Consider the following 20,049-nt stretch of genomic DNA (forward strand, 5'->3'; position numbering starts at 1 on the left):
ATCTGTGCATATTTGCTAGATTCAAAGAATAAATGTACACTCACAAACACATGTCCCGTTTGTATACATATGATTACCTGTTCGCAAGGTTTGCGTATTTGGTCTAATATATCTGGCTAGTAATTGACTGGCTAACTACTGAGGGAGTTCATTCATGGTACATGGCTCGACAAGATCACTGTCAGCTCAGATCTCCAGAGAATCATTCCACTTTCTTCACATCTCCTGAGCATCTCTCTTTCTACTCAAACGCTCTCTATCTTTTTTTTTTTTTATGGTGATCCTTCACATTTCCTCTCACACCATTTTCTTCCCAAAGTCAAGCAAGGCAGACATCTGAGGAGACAAGGTTACTGTATGAACAGCTGTCCTAAACTGACCTGCCCTGAGGTTCGGCTAACTTTCTGTTGGCCAATAAAACAGCCAAGCAAGAATACAGATACACCACAGAAAAGTGGACAGGGAAAAAATGCGTATCAAGAATCCCTAAAAGCTCATCCATAAATTCCTTACCAGCTCCTCTGATCCTCTCCCGACTACTCTGGTTAAATCTTCCATTCATTCTCTGACCCCTCTAATAACTGCCATTGTTTATTCCTCTATCATCTACCTCCTGCCTCTTGGTCATATTTTCTGAAAACACAACATCCAATTTCACTGCTACACAGATGACACCTCGCTCTATCTGTCCCCCGAACCCACCTGCATCTCCGAGTGCCTTCAGGATATCAGATCCTGGTCCTCCAACAACGTCCTTAAACTGAACGGTGATAAAACCAAAGTTCTTCTCATAGGCACCAAATCCACCATTTCCAAGACAAACAACTTTACTATATTCATTGACAACTCCCCAGTTTCCCCCTCCCCCCATGGTAAGAGTCTGTGGGTCATCCACTTAAGTACTCAATAATTTCACTCTGTTAGCATATATCCCTCAGCTGTGTCTGTCTCTCTCCCCCAATAGTTCTGCCATTCTGGTCTACAACCTTGTCATATCCTGTCTAGACTACTGTAACTGCTTTCTCATTGGATTACCTGAAAAAGCTATCCATAAAATTCAACTGGTTCAAAATTCCTCCACCCCCATCATCACCAGAAACCTCTCTCCTAGCCACAATGCATCTGTCCTGCAGCACCTCCATATACTGTATTGTTTATAAGATTCTGCATCTCACCTTCAAGGCCATCAACAACCTCACCCCTCAGTACCTTATTGAGCTCCTTCAGTCAAAAATACCCTCCCATGCGCTCAGGTCCACTCGGCCCCCCACCTCTGGAACTCTGCCTCAGGACATGCATCACTCCACCTCTCTCACCACCTTCAAATCCCACCTCAAACCACACCTTTTCAGACAAGCCTACTCCCTTTCATCAGTTTATGCCTCTGCTTGTTTATTTTACAGCTTTTTGTATTTGTATTTGTAATTGCCAATTTATTGTATTTTATCTATAGTTTGATTTTATTGTCACGTTTTGTAAGATTTCCTTGAGGGTCCAGAAAGGTACAGAAATGAATTGCTGGGTCTTAGGAGGATATATAAAATGTATTATTGTTATTAATAATAATACAAGTGAAGTCCCTCTGTGTCTGTGTGTGTACTCACCTTCTTGAAGAGGCGTCCTGAGTCCTCGCTGATCTGTGCAAAGCGAGGGATGATGTTGTTGAGGTAGAGGTCGGACAGAGTGGCGTGGTCGCGGCTCTCCCTCTTCACCTGCAGCAGCAGCAGATTCCAGCAGTTCACTGGTGACAGAATGCTCTGCTCTTTCCTTTAAAACATACACAGAGACAGAGAGACACTTATGATGTATCCAAGGAGCTCCAAGCAAATGTTTAGACAAGGTCTCTTTTATCCTCTGAAGTTCCCAGCTCATGCTGCTGATAAATGCACACAAACAGACTACTTTCATCACAAGAACGCTACACAAAAAAACATTATTCAACACACTAAAGAATGCCCTGACAAATTTATGTTCAAAAGAGCCGCTCTCTTTCACTCACACTCACACACGCACGCACACGCACGCACACACACACACACACACACACACACACACACACACACACACACACACACACACACACACACACACACACACACACACACACACACACACACACACACACGCACAGACGCAAACAGGGAACAGGGGATTCAGCCAGGGTACAAAACCCAGCAGGAAGAGGTAAGACTCCCCCACAAGTACAGCTGTCGCACTGAGGAATAAGAGAAGAGGAGGCGGAAAAAAAAAGACACAAAGACAAAGAATTAAGGACTCTAATGATTTCACTTATAATTTTGAAATACAATATTTTTTCATTGTCTTTTGTCAGGTAGCCATAAAGTCACGATGCAAATGCAAGACTGTCAATGTGCAAGTTACGCAAAATGTGTGTGTGTGTATTATGTATGTGTTATGGATGATCCATGGATGATCTAGTGGGCAAAATGGATTATGAATGAGTGTAAGTGGATGAAAAAAGTCTTTGTGTCATTAACAGCAGCTTTAACTGGATCGAGAGAGCAAAGAGCCTCAAGGCATTTGAATCACACACACACACACACACACACAGATCAGAAAAAGTAGAGCACTGACCCAAGCATACACAAGGTCAGAGACACAGAAGTCTTTGACTGGGGGCCAATGTGTGGGGGTGGAGTCTAGGGGGAGTCATGTGTGTGTGTGTGTGTGTGTGTGTGTGTGTGTGCGTGCGCGTGTGTGTGTGTGTTTGAAGGGTGGGATCTGATGATATGAGTCATAGACAGTGATGTGATATACTGGTACTGGCTGAATGATGACAAACTCAGTGTAATGGTTTCAAAAAAGAGAAACTCCACTTTCACATGTTAGAAAGCCAAAATGCTTAAATTCCACAAACCGCATGTTATATGAATAATGGTCATGTGAGAACAAGTGCGTTTCAAACTGTTTCTGCTGCAACTTCTCTCTGCTGTCTGTTTCTTTTCCGTTGTGTCTCTCTTCACCATTTGCACAATGCTTTTTTTCCACCGAAACAGGACCACAGTACCTCTATTTGCCCAACTGTCCTGCCTCCATGTGACATGTCACCCTCAGCCCTCCACTGGGCATCACCATGGTAATCTCACTGGGTGAAAACTCTCTGTGACCTTAGCTATCACAAAGCAAACACTGAAATGTCACTGCCTCTTCTGAAGGTCTCACAGTGCACATCGGGAACATAGTGACTTCAGAGGTACTTATTGCGGCTGCCACTGACTTGTATTGGAGGGAAAATGCTAAATGGTCACTCACATTCAGGGTCGAACTGCATCTCGGACTGCACCTCTGCTGTCAGTTTACATACAACTGAATCAAACTGAAGAGGCAAATAGTTATTTCACTGGCCAAGTTCAACAGCTGTAGTACAGAAACACTTGTTGTCGAGCACAGCTTTAGTGACTAGACTAACAACAGGATGCTTGAAGAGAAAGGTCTGGCTATGCAAAACACTCACACAATGTGCACTAAGTCAGTACGATGTGGGATAGACTGTTCGCCACATAGAAATTTGAATCTGTCTTCAATTCAGCCTTTGGTAAGGAGGCACTGAGAAAAATATGCAACTTTTTATTGTGTTTGTGCATCTTTCAGCTTCACAAATATTATACAAAGCACAGGCAGAAGAAAAATACTGGACAGATTCTAATTAATGCAGCCACAAAAGATTTTTCAGCCACGTGTTCTCATACAATCTCAAAAACCACATTGAAATAATGTGTAGCTGCCAAGAGTTGTGAAAGGGGCTGCAACTTGTTAACAGTAAAACTGAGCTAATATTTAGCATAAGGGTGGGTTTTTGAATCAGCGTGCAACTTGTGAGGGCTTCTCCATGTGACTAATCTGCCTGTCAGCCTCAGGGCACACACACAATAATACGGTTCAACCATGTAACCCCCCCATCACCAACTACCACCACTGCTGTATGCAGTCCATCAAATAGTCGGAATACCAGGGGTCTCCGAGGGATCAGCACACACACACACACACACACAACCATCACACCCCACAATTCTTGGAGCCCCATCAACGCCTGGCTTTATGGAGAAACACACACACACACACACACACACACACCTACATTCACACAAAAATACACACACATAACCGGAAAATAGCTGAAATTCCAGCGTGGCACCCAGACTGAGCAGGAGCAGATGCAGGGAAACTGTTGAATACACAGATGTTAGAAGAAAAGAAAAGCAAGGGAGAGAGATAGACGAGCAAACTCAGGAAGTAAAAATGGCAGCAGAAACCTTGTCTGTGTGTGATTTGTATTTTTATTGCTGAATGACATTTTTGATAGATCATGATGTAAAGAGCTGAACTGCTCAAGTACATATTTAATTTTCTATCCTTTGCCCTACCTCCCCCTCTTTCCCTCCCTCCAATGTGTGGCTGAGGGAAACATACACTCTGCAACTGCCTCGGTATTGATCTGAGCTCGAGGGTGAGCGTCTCTGTGAGTGTATGTGTGCTGATATGTGTGGGCAATTCGGGGGTATGTCCTCTTGGCAAGTATTGGGTTTAGTTTAGAACATTTATTGATTCCTTTTAGTCTGTGGCTGCATCAGAAAGCAGTGTTTCCCCCAGGAGAGAAATTAATGTTTGTGGAAAAGTGAAAGATGCTTAAGTAAAGAAAAGAGGAAAATGGTGGCTGCAGGGGAGCTTTCGTTTAACAGGAAATCAAAGGGAAAGAACAGAGTCCTTCTCAAGAGTCTATGCTACTCATTCTTTAATTAAAATAAAGTCTCTTCATCAGTCAGGAAATGTTATCTCTGCAGTAATAAGCCATCTAAAAACAACAATAAATCAAGTTTATTCTCTGTTCCCTTCCCTTGTGTCTTCAGTTGCATTTAAGAGAGAGAGGAAAGAAAGGATGGAGGAATGGTTCAGATCTGAGGGATTTACTCCATTCACTCCCCTGTAGCTCTGCAGAAATGAAAACTTAATGCAACTATGATGCAGTCTCGCTTTTTCAGATAAATAGCACTGATGAGTCATTAATTACAGTTCCACATATAAGGTTGTTGCCAAGCAGTTGGACACTTCTGATCATGATACACTTTTTTTGTTTTATTTTGAGTTATTCTTTTTCAAGTTGTTTGTTTGTGCAACATAGACTGGTCAAATTTGAAACCACAGGCTGAAGAGCGAAGAAGAGAGAATACACAGAGTCATAGTGAACTACGTTTAAAATTTCCTCTGCTCCCAACCTGTAGTTGGGCCAATTAGTGAGTCTCTGAATGAAGGTGTCAGATACATTTTAAATTACATCCCAGTGCTAAACCTTAGAAGTGTGTATCTGTGACAGAGTGAGAGACAAAAAAACGAGGAACGGACAGACAGACAGCTTCCTTAGTGAGGGGCAAACCTACATACACAGCAAGACACTGCAACTCTATTCCATTTTCTTGACAACCTCTACTTCTCTTTTCTTGCAAAGGAAGTCACCAGTTGTTCTCCATAGTTTAAAAGGCTAAATGTGGAAATTGGGTGAGTTTTAATCTCAAATTGAACCAAACACAGTAATAATCTCCAATACTTTCCAACATGGTAGTATCCCTATAAGTGTGTAATACTTGAGGAGATGGTCCTTCGTGCTGCGTGTCTTTGTGAGGAACCTCTCAGCCAGCTTTTCCAGGTTGCGGCTGTAGTCCATTTCAATCTCCGCTTTCTTCCTGAAGAAGTCCTGCAGATCCTGAAGCAGCTGCACTCTCAGCTCACACTGTTGGTCCAAGCACTTGAGCTGTTCCACCAGCTGGGCGCGGATCTCTGCCAGGGAAAGAGAACAGGGTGGAGAGAGAACGATACAGTCAGAGTTTGACATATTTGTTTACTTTATTATGGTGCTTACAATCCAGGTGCTTTCAGCACACGAGAGGAACTACGAAAGGAAATCAAATAAAAATCAAAGGCAATGAAAGGGAATCTGAGTTGCATACACTAGTGTTGACAGTGTAGTGCAATCACTAAGAAAAATGCTACAATAACATGTTAGATGTTAACATCTAAATCAGTCTCCCCTTTCAAGCTGATGAGGATGGACCCAGCTCCAGTAAAAACACCTGGCAGAGCCCTGACGCATCAGCCTGGAGCCTTGGCTGAAATCCATCCACCTCCCACCAGCGCTGTGTATGTTCAACATATTTATTCACACGTGTGCGCTAGTCATTTATCCCATCTTATCACTTTTTATATTCCTCCTGCCTCCTTACTCTCTCCCTCTACCATGCTGCTCTCCAGTCTGGTCTCAAATTAATAGAGTGCACTCAGCGCGAATACACACCCAGTAACCATATTCAATCACTGGCCAGAGAAGCGTCCTCTGGAGAGTCCTGCCCATTACAGTTATAGACTGAGACACGAAGCATCAGCAGCAACACATGGACACATGTAAACATCTAAGGACACACACACTTGCACAAACTCACTCACACATTGGTGATAAGCGGGATTAGTGCTGACAGCTGACAGATTAATGCTATGTTCTCATAGCTGCCTGCCAATGCTGAGTAGGCTGCACATGCACCGCTTTGAAAAGTTAAGAAACAACATACACACACACACCACAACTGCTACCCCATGCAGCTCCATCGATCAGGTCAGTCTACTCAAAATCTCTTACCTTTACAACGCTGGGTGTAGAGAAAACGGACAGTTTTGGCCTCCATGCTTACTTCAGTGCGGTATAGGCCCCCCTCACATACACACACTCATTCAAGCAAACACGCATGTGCGCACACACACACACACACACACACACACACACACGTACACACATATATACATACACAAACACCGTCAGGGGCAGGGAGAAACTGAGCCTCTGGCTGGCAGCAACTGTTAACGCTGCCTTTGTGTTTAACAGCTGAGAGTGCAGTTTGTCATTACCACAAAGAGAAGTGGGATATCTAAATGTGTCTGACCACCGTGCTCCTCCCCCAATTTCCCACTTCTCTGTTGCTCTCTCATAAGCACAGACCTAAACACTGTGCCACTAACAAGCGTCTGTGTCCACTCAAAGACTGTCGTTGCTAATTTGAAAGGCTGGAGCAGAGCACTTTTGTGGCATTATGACACTGCAGTGCAAACACTCATGTTATTGCCAAATAAATGTATACACACAGTGACTGTGCTAATGACCTGGTGTGAATATTTGCTCTGACAACATGGGTTATTGTCTTGTAGTCTGTGTTTGTGGGTACATGCTTGTGTGTAATTTCCTCACTGCACAGCATCGTCAATGATGGCATACTGCCTCTCAAGGCTGCAGCAGAAAACCTCGACATGGCGGCATTGTAATTAGTCAACCAGATACAACAGAGAAACACGCACAAAAACCACAATGAAAACAAACACTTCAATCCTCAAGGGGTATGAAAAAGGTGACAGAAAGCAAGGGATAATCAGCAAACAGGAGTGAAATATATGTGGAGAAAAAAAGTGACAGCCATTCCATATGGGCTTAAATGTTTAGAAATTGGGTTTAATGGGAGTTAAATTCATTTAGCATGGAGGTCATGCCCTGACAAAACTACTGAATCCCCGAGAGTCACATAAGTAGAGTAATTCTGCTCCTTAAAAAAAATAAATAAATAAAAAACCGCCAAAAGCTAATCCTGAGGTTTGCACACTACATCATGCAAATGCATCATGATACTGGCTGCTAAACTGAATGAATTCCTGTCAAGAATATTAAAAAAAGACTTCATCCTTCTAGATGCTGTTATTGACAGGTGAAATGTGTTAGCTGGGAGACAGGGAGGTTGAACAATGACCAAAGAGGGGAGAAGCCATCAGGAAAGATGGATGCAGGTCTTCCCGTACGTCTCAACCCTCTGCAATGGTCATCATCCCCCGAGTCAGTAAGAAGTGGGATGTGAACAGAAATGTGACGCCTCCACCCCCTCCAGACAGCTCAGTCACATTTTCCAGGCAGATGAGAGCAGGTCTTGTAATCTGGTTCTGGGATTCTACTTTACCGATGCGCTCTCTTTTCCCTTCCTCCCTCCTCCTTCCCTCTCCGCCTCCTCAGTCTGCACAGCTGAGGGCTGTCTGGCTCAGTCTGCACGAGCTTTGTCCATCCACTTATCACATGTCCACCAGCCCCAACATCAATAATAGACAAAACAACTCATAAACAGTAGACAAGACATACTTTCTCTCATGTCTCTACATAAAAACCTGTATATGCACTTCAAGTTTCATTGGAAGTACAGTAACGTCCAGGACAAAAACATCTGCTATCATTTACAGAAAGAACCTGGTCAAGGTAACTAACCAAGACCAGGAAACTATGCGGGTTTAAAAAAGAGTTGAGTTATTCTATTTCATATTTACACATGTCTGTCATGAAAGCTCCTTTTCTTTTCCAAGACATTTGTTTGTTTATCTTACCCTGATTTTATCCAATCATATGAGCCATATGAGGGAATGAACAAGGATGAAGTGGGAGAAATCTGAAGACCGAGGACACAAAAAGGAAATCTTTTGTGTCTCAAAGCTGCCACTCCTGATCATCTATTATTGATTTATTTGCTTGTCCTGACCCTAAGAAAGGTAGGCAAGAATAGAGACAGAGGAACAACACCAGAATGACTCCGCATTCAGGGCCTGCTGTAAATTTTGCAGTGAGTTGAGGCTGAAGGCAGCTGGTCTGGGTTGCCTCAAAGCAAACTACACTCAGACAAGTTGCTGCATACAAATGTCTGGATGCAAGCTCACAAGGAAACTAAAAAAGGAAATCGGCACTGCCAGAATGCAATCCAACCAGTCACATAATATTTGAATTCCATTTTTGGCAAGCACAATGTAGAACCCATAAGTCATGTTTTCCCTGAAAGATTACATTTTATAGCAAAAGTTAGGTTGTTTTATTTTTTGAACAGACAGCAGCAGCTTTAGGCTGTTTTCATGGGCACTGGCAGGAGTGATGGTTGCCCTGGAAGCTGTTCTGAGGTGGCCTAGATTCAGGAGCCACACATACTGCTGCTGCAAGCACTCATTACACCTGAAAACAATAGGATAACACATACACAGGCGTGTGCACACACACGCAGCAATGAGTTACAGCAAATCCAAACTGTCACTTGGAGCTGTTTTGACGGCAACTATCCAACTAGGACAGATCTGTCCTCCTCTATTATTGGACTGAGCTTGTAGGGGCACCCAGACACTCATACACATAGACATGGAAAATGATTGCTATGAGATGTGATGAGCGTTGAAGACAGGGCTTGAACTGGCTGGTTATGGAGTGTGATGGAACTACAAACTGGCAAAGACCAAGAGCAAGATGACAAGGTACTGAATTTAAAGTGTAGTTTAAGTTTGTTGCAACACAAGTATTATTTTTACAGTGAGAAACATGTTTCCTGTGAGTAATAAAACTCTGCTGACAAATTTACCCAAGTTACAATGTGGCAGACGTCATTTTGAGTGCCTACATTCCTATTCCGTCTCAATTCTCCACAAACAACACTTCGACAGTTTGGATGGCCATGAAATTCCCCTGGTTAAATCATCAGTACAAAAAAGGAACAGCTGCATGGAAGAGAAGGCCATGCAAATGCTCCACCTCTTAACAAAGTGACTGAAACTGGAACGTGAATCTTTGACATAATTGCGGTCAGAATTCATCTGTAACGGTAAAAAGGTGTTTTGAGAGGTCACACTACCTTAACCTGTGGTTTCCAAAATGTAATCAGTTCATCATTGAGTCCAAGTAAGCATTTGGTCAAATTCATACAATACCCCTTCAGACTTTAAAATGGTATTGCATGCACAAGTCCAAAAATGTGTTTGATGAACCACTGTGATGTTGATCTGTCACCACCAAAATGTGATATAGTCACCAAAGTTTCATGAAGGCAAAACTGAGATGCATAGATACATCTATGAGATGCTCTGGCTGCCACTGTGGAGGTATACAAACTAAAATCTGTCTAGAACAGGAAGCTGAAGATAAGTTGCATTATCTGGGCGACTACGGTGTATCTGCGTGGAGGGTATGTAGAGTAATATGTGATGTCGTGAAGATATTATTTGGAGAAAAATCTGTAATCACATCTCAACTCTACAGTGAAAGTCTGGGAACATGGCAACATCACTACAAACTTGACAGAAGGGGAAACATACATGGTCAGATGAAAAAACGTATTTGAGAAAGGGGAAATTGAGTGGTTGGAATAAATATGGAAATTAACCTCTTTTTCAAATTTTCCCTGAATGTTTGACCACTTTTGTATGTTTTTGTGATGATGAGTGATCAAAGCAAATGACAAGTGATCAGGATGAATAGAAACGATCTACAGAGCAACAAAAGTAGGACTAAAGCCTCAGTCAACCAGGATAATCTCTCAAACACAAGCTTCTTTGAAGGCATGGGCTGCAAGAAGCCCCAACCTATATCAGGTATTCATTGAATGGAAAAAGCACACACAAGTAGTTTGAAGAAATCTAAGACACCTGACCAGGACGCCACCAGCAAGTAATAATATAGCCCCCTTTTAACCACTCTTCTTTTATTGTTTGTATTTTTGCGTGTGAGCAGAGATGTATGCTGTGTTTATGCAGTAAGGCCTGGTCTTTGTTGCTCCAGGGGCTGATACTGCAGTACAGAGCTCTGGAGGAGGTGGGGGGCGAGGGGGGGGGTAGAAGGGGGCTGTAACAGTTTGGAGTTGTACCACTGTGAGCTCATACTATTGTCCTCCGAAGAATGAAAGAAACAGAAAGAAAAGGATAAAGAACAGAAAGCAGTGTAAAGGGTGAGTAATTGGGTGGTGGGGGGTGGGCGCTGCATCACACTGAATAATATGTCCATTCATCCCCGTGCACACAGGAAGAGAAGACAGAGAGACAGGAAGTCATGTCAGACCAGTTCATCGCCAGTAGGGAGCACACAGGAGGGGAGGGTCATACTAAAACAACTACAGGAAGCCTGTGTGTGTGTGTGTGTGTGTGTGTGTGTGTGTGTGTGTGTGTACGGAGTGCAGCAAGATGGGGGGTTGGACTGAGGTAGGTGTGTGTGTGTGTGTGTGTGGGTCTGCACATTTCTCCAAATGAAAGGCCCTGAAGAAAAACAGGCAGCTGTGGAGTTCACCAATATAACCCTCAGAACCTGAAACTGGGCAGGAAAAGAGGAGAGAGACTTCAGGAGAGAAACTGGGCCAGGGGTTTGTAGTTTGAAGGGCAGAAAGCAGTGTGTGAGTGTGTTAGTGTGTAGGTGTGCATGTAAAAGGGATGGTGGGGCCAGGGGATGTGATTTTTAGGCAGCTGAAAGAGTCAGTAGTCTGAAGCCTCAGGTTGCAGGTAGTATTTCCCCACGAGATTCTTTAGCCGGGTTGAATCTATTAGTTCCAGACATGCTGGTCTAATACTGCTTCACTGAGCTCACACACACACACACACACACACAAGCAAGAAAGAGGAAGGGAGTAGAGGAAAAGATAGAATTACAGTACAGTAAGTGTCGGAGAAAAACTATTGCAGGAATGGGAAGATTCCAGCCCGTCTTTTCCTTGGGTCTGGGCCTTTCCTCTGAAAACAAACACGCACACATACACACACAAAAAACATATAGGCATTTCCTCTCTCATCCGGAGCCTAAAACATATTGGAAAAGCAGTGTCATCTTACGGAGGAAATTCAAAAAGCTTTGTGACTTTTAGACATGGAAAATACTGCAGTAACCTAACCGCAGCAGTGTGAAAGAGGAGGGGAGACAGGCAGAGAGCAGAGGATATGAGGGAAATAACGGCTAAAAGCTCTGTGTTATGACAGGGCATAAATAAGGAACAGGGGATTTTAGGGGGTAAAAAGTTATTGGCCTCTTTCTAGCACTTTTGAAATGTTTCTTTTTGACCCCAATCCTCAACAGAGAACAGAGTGTTGAGAGATATTATCAACCAGGCGGGAAAGCCAACTACTGATCTTTAGTCTTCTATCACACACAAAAAAACAGGCAGTGATAATTGATTGGAAAAATGGGCTATGACAACAGAGCTCATTTAGATGAAAGGCCAACATATGAGCCTCAGAAAATATTTTATATCAACACCCTATTAGAAATGGACAAAGGAAAGAGCAGCCCCCATGTAAAATGCACATAGATACCACTCATGTCAGTATTGTAATTTTACAGATACGTTTATCCCTAATTTCCAGATGTTTCCAAGCTTTTCTGGTTATATCTGAAATTAACACACACCTAGCAGCACCTTTAAGTCATCCCATAAATGAGAATTTGTGGTTTTATGGGGAATTACATGCTGGAAAGCTTCTTGATTGGTGCTTTGAGTTCATGGAGTCTCTTGGTTGCAAAGTTCAATACTCTTAAAATCAGTGAAAAAGCATCACAGTATTCCTCTCAGACCCTGAAATACATAATAAATAGACCACACATCTCAAGATCGTTAACTTTATGCCCAAAAACTGAATTACTACACATTTTGTAATGGGCCTGATAATTATGTGTTGGTACCCCCAGTCATAAATGATAACTGGGTCAGGCTGATATACCACTACACTCACACACTCACTACACTACATATAATTGTAGCTGTCTGTGTGCAAATCACAGCTCCTTGTCCATGTTGCACCTTCATTGTGTGGGAGTGAGCAGAGGAGGCTGAGTAAGAGGAGTTAAAAGGACTTGACAGGGAGGGAGGGAGGGTAGTAATCGTGGGGGTAGGGGTAAGTTGGAAGGGGGGAATTCCTCTGAACAGTGTGTTTGTGTTAAAGCATCTGTGGCCCACAGTCTGACCCATATGAGCGCTCATCAGGGTTCACTCTGTGAGCTCGGAGCAAAGGTCAGAGGTCACAAAGCTACTGGAGGTGGAGCTGGTTGTTGGATTCCACTCCTCCAACAAATAACCATCAAATTCTCCCATTCCCCTCATGTGATGGCAGCAGGTGGTGGGGTCTCAATGCATAATGTGATAGGCTGCTTATCAAAAGTTAACTAGCTCCTCACCAACACACCCTCACAGTCTGGAAAAGAAGCTGACAGAGCGTGCGTTGGGTGAGGACTTTGCCTCACACAGGTGCAGGAACTGGAAATAGATGGAGGGACTCCAGATTAGATGGTGGTTCAAAAATCATGATCATTCTTAGTATGAGTTCATCTCAAATATTACTCATTAACTGTTCAGTCAGTAGACCAAAGTACCAGTATCTTTTAGTTGCAAGAACCAAAAAAGGTTCTCGCGGCCCGGTGTTTGTCGCTTTCTGACCACAGCCTTAAATCCTGGGGAAATAATGCTAATCAGGTAGAGATGTGTGGAAAAAGCAATCAAAGTAACTGCAGTAAAACCCCAGGCCAGTAGGTCGCAGTAAGAAGAAAATGCAGGCCGTATGATGACAATTTCTATTTTCTTTATCATTAATGCTGACTACACAGCTGCAGACAAACAGGGTCACATTCAGGGAAAATGTTAACATTTTCTAGAATTAAGTCATTTGTGAGAGTAAGGTTGTTACATCAAAAGAAAAAAATATTTACAATATGAAGTCAGTAAGAAGTCAGAATTTTAAGGAATTATTTTAGAAGAGAGATATTAGATGAGCAGTTTGCTGAAGTGAACTTTCTGAACTTTATCTTTTGGCACAATAGCATCATATTATCCTCAGCATCAGGATAAATATGAGGACTTCGTTGTGTGGCAGCTCGACTACAGAGATGGAAGAGGCTGCCAGTACTCTGTGTTTACTTCTTTCGGAACTGAAGAAAAGTAGAAAAAAAACTTCTGCTGCAGATACTGAATATAATACCCTTTTCCCCATGAAATAGACTGCTTTCTCAAAAAAATTACAGCTTTATTTTTATTACATTACATTTTTTTTCCTCATTCAATTATAACTTTACTCTCGTAAAATAATGGCCTTACTATAAAAGTTTTAAAAATATTTTCTTTCCTCAAAGTGGCCGTAAAACACCATCATCCAGACTAAAGATGGCAGTTGAAATAAAAAGCTGCGGTAACTCGACCAATCAGAAAAGTTCAACACTGCACGACCCACACACAAAGTTCCTGGGCAATTGGAAAGTACCCCCCCCAGCAGGGACTGTGTGGGGAAAGTATCTGGAATGCAGTTACAGCAAAATGCAGAGAAGTGCACATAGCTACTGTAAAAGGAGGTATCTCCAAATTTCTAGTAAATTATTATATGAGACCAATTTAAAACAGAGAGAAAAGCAGAAAATCACATGGCAGACAGAGGAGCCCAGAAATATCTATATAATTTAACATAATGAGTTAGATAAATATCGTTTTATTAAATTAATTGGGTCAATTTCTTTGAATTGAAATTGAACTTATTAATATTAAATCAATTTCTCCACTGCATCAGCACTAAATAAGATCACACACTGTTTTACAACTCATCAAGACACCTCATTTGACACAGACGTTCCTAAAATCTTGGCTTGTAGGTGTGTGTGTCTGTCAGTGTGTATGTAGTTCATCCTCAAGGGTACCATCCACCTGGTGTCACCTCTATTTCCTGTCTCGGCTGGACACAGCCATCTGGGCCTCAGTCTGTTCCAGCAGCTTTAACTTCCCCCGCCTTTGACCCCCCCCCCCACACACACACACACACACACACACACACACACACACACACACACACACACACACATTAAGTTCATGACTATGTATTGGTCTAGGCCATCTGTCTGAGAAGGTATGGATAGGTATCAGACAAGAAATGCACACATAATTATTATACCATCCTGGTCCATCAGATGATACAATACAGAGCCAAACTGTTGTGTGATGGTGTGTGTGTGTGTGTGTGTGTGTGTGTGTGTGTTTCCAAATGGCCAGTGCATAACACCCTCCTGAATCAGCTTAGCAGCTCGTCGGGGGATTTGAATAATCCACAACACAAGTATGGGAAGGAGCCTGCTGAGTGTATGTCTGTCTGACAGTGTGTGTAGCCTGTTAAATCAACCTCAACACTGTTGGACAACATTCTCCTAGCATCAAGTGCTATAGGAATCATCCAGGACAACTTTCAAAGCAATTGATATGCATGGGCACGTTCATGTGCGGGTGGTTAAAAGTTCCTCCCATTCACTTTTAGCAGGTCAACACTTGTCATAATTCCAGTGAACAACTGCCAGCGTGTAATGACTCCCTACTTCGATACCGAAAACTACTGAATCACTCATCTCGTCTCCTTTTTTTACTCATCAGAATTATATCAGTCAGTGCCAATGATTCATGGTGGACCTTGAGGGTCTTAGTGCATTCACATAAAGGCCTCCCCCAGTGAAACACTAGTGCGTTGAAGCCTACCATAGTGTGTAATAGCCTCCCTCTGTCATCTAATAGTTGTGTATGACAACCTCCGTCATACACACAGATACAAAGTCTGGTGGGAACATGATACACGATACCAGATGTGTACGTGAGTAGAACAAATGTCCTTACACAGCAAACTCTTATCACTGCATTTCAAGAGACAGTGGCATCCCGAAAATGGCAGTAGGAAAATGATAGAGATGCAGATAGAGTTTACAGTGAGAGTTGAGAGAAGAGGGCGGGCAGCAGCATGGAGAGTTAACAGCTGTATCTGCTAATGTCTGCCGATCCTTATCTGAGTGCCAGTGGAAGACAGAAGCTGAGCGGGGGAAAAAGAGAAGAGGAATGTGTTGTGTCAGACAAAAGATGAGGCCCCGAACAGCAGCCGGTTACATGAGATACTATGATCACATCCACTATGAGGTCATAGTGTCATTGTCTTCACCTGTCATAAGCCAAATGACAACCTCATCAACGACTGGCAATAAAACTATTTCTGATTCCGATTGTGTCACCTCATCCCCAGACTCAGCACAGGACAGCAGGGGAGAGACGTCATGAGGCATGTGCACTAGATATTGCAGTGGTGAGGGGTGCCAGGCACATGCAGCTCTAGCCCACTTTAATAAAGCATTTGTGTGCGTGTGCGTTTGTTGTCTGATCCTGTGATGGAATATATTACACCTCCTTCCTTACAGAGAAAAGCAGCCACACGAACAAGAATATGCAACATTTCCTGTGTTGATCTGTTGCCTTTCCTTGTTTTCGTCTCACAACGAAGCTCTAAAAGCTAAAGTTGTGTTAAAAGGTAAAAGTGTAGATCATAATTATAAAACAATGCGTGAGCCTGAGGAGAACAATATCTGGCTCTAATGCCTTCATCAGTGAAAGCAGAAAAAGCTGAATCAGGATCATGCAGCAGCTACAATCACAAACCCCTCCTTCTCTCCCCTGTTCTGCCTCCATTTCACCCTTCCCTCCAACTCGTTGCTCCAGAAGTATAACTCATTCTAATGTCTGTCAATGTGCATGTATGTGTGTGTTTGCACAATATGGAGAAGGGGCCTTGCTGTGTAGGGACTCCTGCAGAGGCAGAGCTCAGAGATGTCGGGTTCCCAGCAGTGACAGTTGGGTCCATGAAATATGGCCACCATTTCAACCAGGCAGCAGTCAGTTACGACAGCCCTTGCAGATACCGCAGCCTGGCTACATGAGGAAGAATTACACTGTGAATGGGAGAAGATCAGAGCCCCACCCTTATTGCCACTGACTGCCTGAAGAGTGTAGCGCAGCGGTGAACATAGCATCACTGAGAAACAACAACAAGGTATATACAGCTAAGATCTCAGGGCTACTAGATATTTTATTCAATGACTTTCTTTCCACATTGAGGATTACATTTGGAAAGCAAGTCATTGGTTTGCAACCCCCTGCTGCTCATGTACCCACTAAGGCATTTGTCTGAGTGCTGCAGAGACATTAGGGTGGGTGGGGGTTGGGGGTAGTAACAAACTGGACCAAGCTGCATGAAGAGGCTCCCAGAGAGGAGGACAACTCAACACCTCTGCACAACAAACCCCCGGAACTAAATTTTGTTGTGCAACATGAGAATAACTCAGCGGAATCATCTAGGAAAAAGACTCTTTTAGCTCCTCTCACTCTGTGTTTCATCATCATTGTACTCTCTTTAGGTGGTTTTATATTCAGTTCCTGACAAATCACAACAGAACAACCCTTTTCTCCCGATGTAGACCAACTGCAGGAGGAAGCAGAAACGGTCAAAGTTTTTAATTTCAATGAATGCCAAGGCGAGTTAATATTGTCTAAATTTCTCAACAACAACAACAAAAAAAAACAAAAAACTGACCACATAAAACTTAACAGAGAAAGAGAAAGAAAACAGTAGCAACATCTTAGAAGATGAACTATTTAATGAATGTGAAGTCTTTAAGGATAGCGGAAAATGTATAGCCAAAGAAACTGCAATTAAAATGCTACACCTCCGAATATGTTATTGTTGTCATGTGAAAGCAAGATGAGATGCTTGCAACGTCAAGTGGGCTGCATTATCTAATAACCAATGAATGCTTGGTTACAGTAAATTAATATATTTGTTCAATTGCTTAGGTCTGTGGTAAAATAACACCCAGGGCTAAAGCTTCAGTCCCCCTCTCTGTTATTTTGACGTTTTTGAAGTTTCCAAATGTGGTTCCTTCATCTTGACAGCACGGCGTGTGTAGTGGTTAGCTGTCGCCCCACAATAAGAAGGTCGCGGGCTCAGTTCCCAGCCTGAGGCCTTTCTATGCAGAGTTTGCATGTTCTCTCTGCCTGCATGGGTCTCCTGCCACCATCCAAAGACATCATGTTTGGGTTACCTGGTGACTCTTAATTGTCTGTAGGTCTGAGTGTGTGTGTGTGTGATTGTACGTCTGTCTGTGTGTTGACCCTGCGATGGACAGCCGACCTGTCCAGGGCGTACCCCGCCCTCACCCAGAGTGAGCTGGGATTGACCCCAGCACCCGTGTGACCCAGAAATGTACAAAAGCGGTCAAACATTTGGGTGTGATAGTTAATGTGTGAACATTTGCACTACCTTTAAAAAGTGGAGGGACCTGAAGTTCAGTGTGCAGTTGTTTTTGTGAATCATCGCTGATGTTTTTCCTTTCATGTGATTTCATGAATATTATAGTCTGTAACCCAGCTTTTACTCCAGCCAAATGATTGACAAACTTCACCCTTCATCTTAACCCTGAGAAGAGCCCTAAACTGTAAAGATCCCATTTATCTGCTGAAAAATGAGAATAGTTGTCAAACAAAAGAAATTACTGGAGGATGTGTTTATTGATAGGTGTAGCTTTTTATTCTGGTCAGTCATCTATGGTAATTAATATACTTTTGACACAGAGACAATAGGTCAACAAGTTTAGTGTAATTGTGTCCATATGTGATAACAATTGATTCAAGTCATAGCTCCATTGATGTTCACTGAATCCCACATTCTATTTCAACTTAATTTGGGCTTTCAGACACAATAGGAAAATTAAATGAGTCAGACAGGTCTTTCATTTCAGAAAGTACAAGTGAAACGAATAACAGAAATAAGTATCTAATTTGACACCATGTTTCCGCACATTATACAAAACCTGGATGTAATCTATATATCAGTTGGTAATGCGATATTTTCTGATTTTTGGCACTGGATGAGAAGCACCATAGAGAATACAGTGTTCAACTTCATTGGACTAAATTAAGAGACTACCCCTCCGCTGAGTAGCGTGACTGATCACTGTAAGAAAAACAACAGATAGAAAAAGATAGAAAGATAGAAAAACAAGACTGTTTTACACTTCTTTACAGCTTGGTATTCTGTGACAGTCATTAAAATGTCAGGATTTGTACAAAACCAGAAAAGTTCCTGTATTTGGTTCAGGCTATTTGATAGTAATTCTGATAGTGAGAGCTGATTTGGTTTGCTCATTTGTGAGTAAGGCTAGTGAAGCATTCTTGCATACTGAGAGTAGTTCCTCCTCTAAGGCAGGTGCGTGTGATTCGGTGTACCCTCACTGAGTGGTCCGGATATATCAGAATGAATTCATGTCCCAGAGGCGGGCAAGTCAAAGGCTAAATAAAACTTTATGGCTTTACAAAGCTCAGTGTTACAGGTTAAATGATTGCACAGTGAAAGCAAGTGAAAGCAAAAAGTCAAGTAAGCCTTAAGAAATCCCTCCTTGCGCTTGGAAAGTAAAAACTAAAGTGCTTACTCTGTGGTCGAACTGTGGCGCGGCGGATCGAAACGCGCTCCCTGAGCGTGTGCTGAGAGAATATCTTTGTAGACATGTTTGTAGGGTGAGAAAAACTCACCTGAGGTCAACCTGAGGACAACCTGAGGACACCTTGATACACATTAAACAAAGCCATTGTGCTCCTCCCCAAACAATCACACACACACAAACACTTTTGTTTTGCATTTTCACACATAACTACTCAGCAATCATAACTACCCCCATCCGGCTCAAATATCACCATGTCGTCGACCACGACCAGCATCCCATATCCACCACTGTCAACCAAAGACTGATTACTGTGGCCTGACGTGCTCTGGAGCAGAACATGCCAACATGTCTCAGACCGAACCAGCTGATTACCAGGCCAACCAAAGACGTGATCATAGTTTGGATCAAATGATATCTTCAATTTCACAGTGGCAACACCACCGTGGTGCGCTCAAAGACATGCAACGTCATCAATTATACTGGCTCTTGGCTGATATTCTACTTCTAATGCACAATCCAATATAAGGCCCTAACACTCTGCAGGCCAAATATATAGTGATATGGTGCCAATTCTGCCATTCACCGCCTACAAGTGGAGACAAGAGAAAATTGTTGTTGCCTTGATAGATTTCTGGAGTTGTAAAATATTGACTCAGAAGAGTATAACCTGCTGAGCAGCTTTTTGTTTCTCTCACCAGTAAACCGTCAAACTCAGGGATGTATTATTCAAACTGGACTTCCTGGTTCATATTCAGTTTTCTTATGAGTACCTGAAACAACATTCTCTCACCCACGCAGCACCTTGGATTCATTTCAGATTCACATTAATTTCACAGTCAGTCAGTCAAGTACACAGAGGCTCATAATTCTGCAAGCCTGTGTTTAATCCTCAGCGACACCTAAAATGTCTCTTTTGGGAACAACATGAGCGAGATGCTGAACAAAGAGTG

The 20,049-nt window shown here is 42.7% G+C and overlaps 1 protein-coding gene across 6 annotated transcripts in view; it reads right to left on the minus strand.

Moving 5' to 3' along the window:
* The window catches only part of srgap2 (SLIT-ROBO Rho GTPase activating protein 2), a 50,663-nt gene that overhangs the window by 16,916 nt on the left and 13,698 nt on the right, over nt 1-20,049 (minus strand). For 3 of the 6 annotated variants that reach the window (XM_029501268.1, XM_029501266.1, XM_029501263.1), the window contains exons 2-3: nt 5,601-5,793; nt 1,605-1,767 (exon numbers count right to left, since the gene is read on the minus strand). In XM_029501268.1, the coding sequence (XP_029357128.1) occupies nt 1,605-1,767; nt 5,601-5,793 (356 nt within the window). Of the gene's footprint in view, nt 1-1,604; nt 1,768-5,600; nt 5,794-6,646; nt 6,787-19,087; nt 19,230-20,049 lie in introns of those variants that run through there. The other 3 variants (XM_029501262.1, XM_029501264.1, XM_029501267.1) reach the window with 3 other exon arrangements.

The sequence above is a fragment of the Echeneis naucrates genome, chromosome 5 (genome assembly GCF_900963305.1).
Source record: "Echeneis naucrates chromosome 5, fEcheNa1.1, whole genome shotgun sequence".
Lineage (NCBI taxonomy): Eukaryota > Metazoa > Chordata > Actinopteri > Carangiformes > Echeneidae > Echeneis > Echeneis naucrates.